General features: G+C 40.9%; 1 protein-coding gene across 1 annotated transcript; it reads right to left on the minus strand.

The window, feature by feature from the left end:
* Window positions 1-56: 56 nt before the first annotated feature.
* On the minus strand, window positions 57-6036 carry mob3c (MOB kinase activator 3C). Its single transcript, XM_044361220.1, has 4 exons — window positions 5583-6036; window positions 3130-3739; window positions 1158-1360; window positions 57-290 (listed from the first exon to the last, which is right to left on the minus strand). Exons 2-4 carry the CDS (start codon window positions 3545-3547, stop codon window positions 261-263), a joined length of 651 nt encoding a protein of 216 aa, XP_044217155.1. The 5' UTR covers window positions 3548-3739; window positions 5583-6036; the 3' UTR covers window positions 57-260.
* Window positions 6037-6533: the final 497 nt, after the last annotated feature.

Raw genomic sequence — 6533 nt, forward strand, 5'->3', positions numbered from 1 at the left:
AGAGATGTAGAGTTATAATTCCAACACAAAGTCATATAATGGTAACATCACAGCACCATAATTAGTACTGTAAGTAAAAACCTCTGTGAAGGGACAGCACCACCATCTGAAAAAGTGGTAGGTTAGCGGGCCTTCCCAGTTATGCTCCGAAAACCACTCATACAAATTTGAGTAAATCAGTTCTTTGTTTTGAGTGTTTTGAAGCTGATGGTTTCTCACGGGGCTCAGAGAGATTGTTGACTCCTTCGTCTGTTTTTTGTTTATGTGCATATCTTCTCGGTCATCTCTTTCTGTAGGAAGAGAACATAAAGGACATGTTAAACAGATCACATTCATATTGAAGGAGATGAATGATGTGTTATGAAATGCAATCTACATTTTCAAGTATGATGAATAGTCAAGTGTACATTATCTAAACGTGTGAAACAAAGCTGTGGTTCCTAGAATTGCCTCAGGTACTAAAGGTAGGACAATAAAACAGGGTCTGCTTGTAATATTTATCTTTCCTGCTGTGTGTTGACATAAATGTTGAATCCCTATTTCACTTTGCAAGGGGAATTACACAGCCAGGGCTTCATAATGATGATAACCAAAGCCTTTTATTGAGGCTCGGAGCACCATTCTCCATCTGCTCATATGTGGTGGAGGCCCCTTTGTTGGAAAAGAGCAACTACTATACAAACTCTGTCTCATTATGACTGCACAAAGTCAGCGACTTCTCTTATGAGGGCTGTTGCCTCAAACCAGCCCATTTTCTACAAAGCAGTTAACGAGTTTCTTTCATGATGGAAAATTGGGGGAGGAAAGTGAATTGTTGATTCCATTCCCAGAGAATGGAAAATGGAAAATTATTATTATTTCACGGAGGACGCAGTTCATGTGTTGTCTGCCCACAGTGTGAGTGATCAGGTAGTCTGTGCAGCTTCAGCAGACACAAAAATGTGTTATTTTCTTGTGCTCTAGCAGGAATAGACACTGACACGAAGATGAAACAACCACAGCGAACGTGTGGAACTACATGGCAGGATATTTTCAGCAAGATTGACAGTTATGAGAGTGATACTGACAACCCCCCCAATACAAAACATCCATCTAATCTTCTTTCTACTGCTTCCTTTCTTCACCCTCACACATCTGAGGTCACAACAATATCTCACCAGGGGCTCCAGTTCAGAGTGATCAATGAGGTTGAACTCGGAAATGAAGAAGTAGTAGTGCTTGTAGCAGGTATTGATGTGGGCCTCTGCACCCATACTGCAGACGCTGTCAAAGTGATGGATGTAAACATGCACAAACACCCTGAAGAGGCGGCTCAGGATCTTTTTGCACACCTGCTGGAAGTTCTTGGGGAAAGGAACACCTGCAGTGAAGAAAGGGAAAAAGTTGTTAGAGAGATTAGGTGACTCCCACCTGAAAAACTATTTGATTAGATCTTAGATGAAAATGTAATAATTTTCTATAATTTAAACCCATCATTCAGCAGATATAATAGCAATATTCTGTATGTAATGTGATACTTCCTCAACATCAATCTTTGAGTACTGTAGTCAGTATCTGAAAATGTCTGATAATAAAATCTGATTTGCATGGACAATATGTGTCAGTCCAAGTACAACCTTTTTTAAGGCGCAGCTTTGATAAAAGTGGGCATGAAAGAGAAAACATGAGCTGTAACACAGTACACCACTGCACCTTTATTACAAAATATGTAAAAACACAACATTTCAGTTGCAGATGGCCTCAGTCAGTCTTAAAGGGGCCTCTATGCTTTGTGTTGGAGAACTGGCGGAGGTCTATTGTGGCTGAAATGTTCTGTTTTATATATTTAGGTGCAGTAGAGCACATCTTTGCAGGTCTAATTCTCATTCTATTAAAGGATAAGTTCTAAGTTTTTCAAGTCTGTCGTAAAACAATACTCAGGTGCCCCAATGAACATTGACACATGTTTTTCTTGCTGTAATCATTCCTTCTGTTCACACTGACCATTAGAAGATCTCTTCATAATGCGCTTTTAATGTAAGTGATGGGTGACAAAATCCACAAGCCTCCCTCTGCACAAAAATGTATTAAAAAGCTTATCTGAAGCTAAAAATGAAGCTTACGCCATTCAAATTAGTCAACAAGTCAACATCTTACAAAATTACTGTCTTTTTAGTGCCATATTTCCTCTTTTTGTTAAGATCCTTCCAGTGCAGCTGAACAGGAAAACACTGTCCATCAAGACACAAAACACTAAATGTGGAAGATATCCACTCTATTTGACTAACTCAGATGGCTGAAGCCTCATATTATCTTTAGATAAACTTTTAAATACATTTTTGCTTGAAACAAGGACTGTGGATTTTGTCCTCCATCACTTACATTGTAAGCACATTTGGAGGAGCTCTTCTAAAGGCCAGTATGAACAAGAGGAATGATTACAGCGTAAAAAAAACATCTGTCAATGTTAGTTTGGGCAACTGACTGTTGTTCTAAGACAGACCTGAAAAACTGTGAACCTATCCTTTAATCCATTTTCCTGTCCTCTCTTATTCCTGCTCGGGGCCATGGAGGATTGTGCACAAATTGAGCAAAAGGCAGTGAACCACCCTGAAAGAACTCAAAACTATCAAAAGGGCTAAAAAAAATGTTTTTTTTAAAGCAACACATTCACAACTATGGGACATTTTCATTTCAACTTCATTTAACTAGCATGTCTATAGACTACTGGAAGAAACCAGAGCTCTCAGAGGAAAGTCATGCAAAATCCACACAGAGAGGCCCCTGTTGGATCCAAACACAGGGCCATTTTGGTGTCAGTGCTAACAACTGATCCACATACCACTGCCAAGCACACTCCTCCATTATGCATGAAATTCTCACCTCTAATGAATGCTGATTGTCAAATCTGATGGTGTGATAAAGTAACACCACAGTCACCCATTCAATCTATTCTAAATGTCAACCTTACTGTTTAATTAACCTCTGCTTGAACCTTCATCATCCCATTTGAGATCTTAATGAGGGAGAACAGCACAACACTCTCAGCTGACACTTCAGCATTGATGCAGTGCAGGCAGGACTCAATCATGTATAAGGTTACACACTCAATAATAGTCTGACACCCTCATTTGTAGACTCCTCACACACCTACTCTGGTGGGGAAGATGTCCTCGTTATTGATGAGCGACTCTATCCAGTCCATCAGCAGGTTCATGTACTTGAGAGCAGGCAGCTTGGTGGGTTTCTTGTAGTCGTCGCCGTCCTGCCACCTGTACTCGTACCGCAGACCCCCTGACATGATGGGACACGTGCGCTCGGTGCAGTACTCGCTAACAGTGCCATAGATCAGGTTGATTCTGTTAAAGAAATCCACCACATGCACAGCAATCCAGTCATTGATGTTCTCACCGTCCGGCAGCTGGACCACTTTCCTCAGGTCCAAACCAGACTTGAGTGAGGCCTGGGCCTTCTTGTAGAGTTCAAAACGCTGAGTGCCAGGCTCGAACCGCTTCCTGGGCCTGAATGTTTTGTCTTTGCTGAAGACTTGTCCAAGACACAGCGCCATTGACTCAGTCGTTTCCCCTCAGATAAGGGGAGAATAAGCTCTCCAGGATAATAATTTGTTTGGAGTTTGATAAAATGTGACCTTCCTGAGAGAGGGCCAGGCTGGTCTCAGCTATGAAATCAGGTCACAGGGGGTCAGCGTCTGTCATGTAAAGATTGTAGGGAGCTCTTGTTTTCAAATGGTGGGGCGTCTCTGTGAAACAGAACAACAAGAGAAGTCATAGGCTTATTCCTTTCCTGTTAGTCCACTGCTTTAGTCCAGGATGAGCAAAAATTGTTTGAACATCAAAGCTGTAACTCCAAACCATACATATCATTGTCAGGTTGTGTACAAAAGGGGGTTTTATTTGTCTGTCATAAAAACTATGAAGGAGGCCTGTTAGCAAAATTCACAAGTTAAATATTTTAAAGAACTTTATTTATTATGTTAAATGACTCATGTAGGCTTAAATACAGTACAGACTGTACATTATTTTTCTGCCATATAATATGATTTTAATGTAATTCTGTTACAAATGTGCAATTATTGCCTCCACTGCTCTGCAAGACTAAAATGACCTTATCACAAGATTTTCAGTGGCACACAGTGACAACAATAGCAGCAGTTTCACTCTGTTGTAGTAAAAATCAAACCAGTGGAGAGTCAAGGATAACTGAGAAAATGAATGTCATTCTGAAACAGTGCTGGGAGACATTGTGAGAGAAAATGTCCATTGTATACTGCTTTCATTTGACTCTCATTCAGAACAAAAGGGTAAGTTTGAAAAGTTGGCTGTTCAGTGGTGTTAAACTGAATGAAACAACTGATAAAAAACAAAGACTTTCTCCATCTTTCAAATATGTCCTGTGCATTGAACAACCAATAAATTATTAACAGGTGTTAGCTATTAGCCATCTGGCAGGTTATATATACTGATTAGGAGCAGGACCTTAATAAATGGGATCTTGATTGTTATGATAATAAAACATAATTGTTAACTGATAACTCAGTAGTTTATTATGACAAAATAAGTTCAAGTCAAGTTATAATTCACAGTTTCTTGCTCTAAAGAAATACACTCTGGGTATGTCACAGAATAGTCAGGGTTACATTTCATTGTATTAGACAGTTTCCATACTTTGAAGGATTACAGTATATGTTGCCTCCACAGATTTGACACTGCAGTCACATTCAAGTGACTGTGGTTGCAATATGATACTATATCCGCATTTGTGTCCCGAGTCCCATTTTGAACTGTTGATCTCAACATTTCCTGTGGCTGTTTCTCTGTACCTCAAATTAGCAGAAGTTTCTGTCTCTGCATCATCACATTTATCCACATTGTGAGTACTGACAGGGGCGTCTGCAATCTGAAGTTTTGTTGACTGAGAAACTCATTTCAGGAAACTCACAAAGTTTCTAAAGGAATAGTTTTGCTGAGTTCTGTCTGCTCTTTGAGTAAAACTGGGGTAACCATGATGATTCAAAATGCAGACAGCATTTGATGTGCAAGAGCTGTTCTTTTCTTTCCATTAGCTTTCACTGTCTGCCTGATCTCAGTTCAAAACTCACCACTGGAGGAGCATGAATACGTGGTCATGAGATAGCTCTGAATGCGTCCATAACAAAAGGGCTTCTGAGGAAGGCTCATAGTTACAGTGCCTCATTCACTCCTCATGATACTCAAGGAAACTCAGTTTCACCCAAACATAAAGCTTGAACACAGTCAGTTATCAAAGACATCAATGCTTTACACAAAAGATGACAGCATGTGGGGTAGATCTATACTTTAATTTGGATCCCTTTATGTCTCTCTGCATGCCTCAACAGCCTCAGGCTGAAGCATGTCTAATCATGTACTGAGGCTAGCAGACCCTCCATGCATACTTTCATGGTTTTTATGGAATTTGCCTTTTACTCTGCAAACTAAAAAGAGTTCTTTCTTCAAGACACAATAGGAAAAAAAGTAAGAAAAATCTTAAAGAACAAATGGAAGAGTCTGAGGGAGATGATAAAACCAGAGATTACAGAATGGAAAAAGCTGTCTCCACTGTACCTGGCTGATATCCTACAGCGGAGGGTCTGGAATGCGGTAGAAAGTTGTGGGAAGGGCAGAGAGGATTCAGGAGTCGGACCCGTTGACTTTAAACTCCCTGCTCCCGCTGCTCTACCCCCTCTCGCTCCTCTGGATCCTCTCCCTCTCTGCCGGCCACTAACAGACCGAGAGGCTCCAACTTCACTCAGCAGCACAGCACAGCACAGACAACACAGTAAAGGAGAGAAAAAGTTGTTTGGCTTCTCTTCCTGTGGATGATGTCACATCCTGACTTTGTCTGCTAGGCTCTGCTGCTGCTGTCTATGTGTGTGTGTGCCTGAATGTGGGTGTGTGTATGGTCGACCTATAAATTGAAAGAGTAGAAGGGTTGGAAAAGGCCTTTCCAAACCCCCACTCCTTCTTTTCCATTTGTTTTCCTTTCTTCTCATCCTGTAGGCAGACCAGCCGGCCCACTTGTCCCACTGAAGCCCGGCCCCCTCTGGTAAAGGTCCTGAGAAAACAACCCCTCCTCTTAAGCCACATATAGCACAGAAGGAGCAGAACGATCCCACAAACGTTTCTGGATGTTTGGCAGTCCATGCTGCTCTTTTTTTTTTTTTTTTTGTAAATAACATATCATTTGAATTCTTGGCCTTTTTAAGATATTGTCACTGAAGTCAACTCACCCCTAAATAGAAGTGCTACTTGCCAAAAAAATCTCCGCAAAACACTGAGAGGAATCTGCCTTCAAATCATGAACAAACAAGGCATATTTGACTGGGACAGTCTATTCCCTTGAGGGTTGAGTGCTCTTATGATAGCTGCCCTGACTGCTCCATTTGTCTTGAAGGTGAATGGGTGCCACTAAAATGCAGAGGATGTCTGTTTCTCTGCTGTTTAATGACACACAACCTGCAAAAAAGAAGCTGACTAGAATCTTTGTGGATATAATTTGCCTCAGTTTGGGAGTGA

This window comes from Thunnus albacares, chromosome 9 (genome assembly GCF_914725855.1).
Source record: "Thunnus albacares chromosome 9, fThuAlb1.1, whole genome shotgun sequence".
NCBI lineage: Eukaryota > Metazoa > Chordata > Actinopteri > Scombriformes > Scombridae > Thunnus > Thunnus albacares.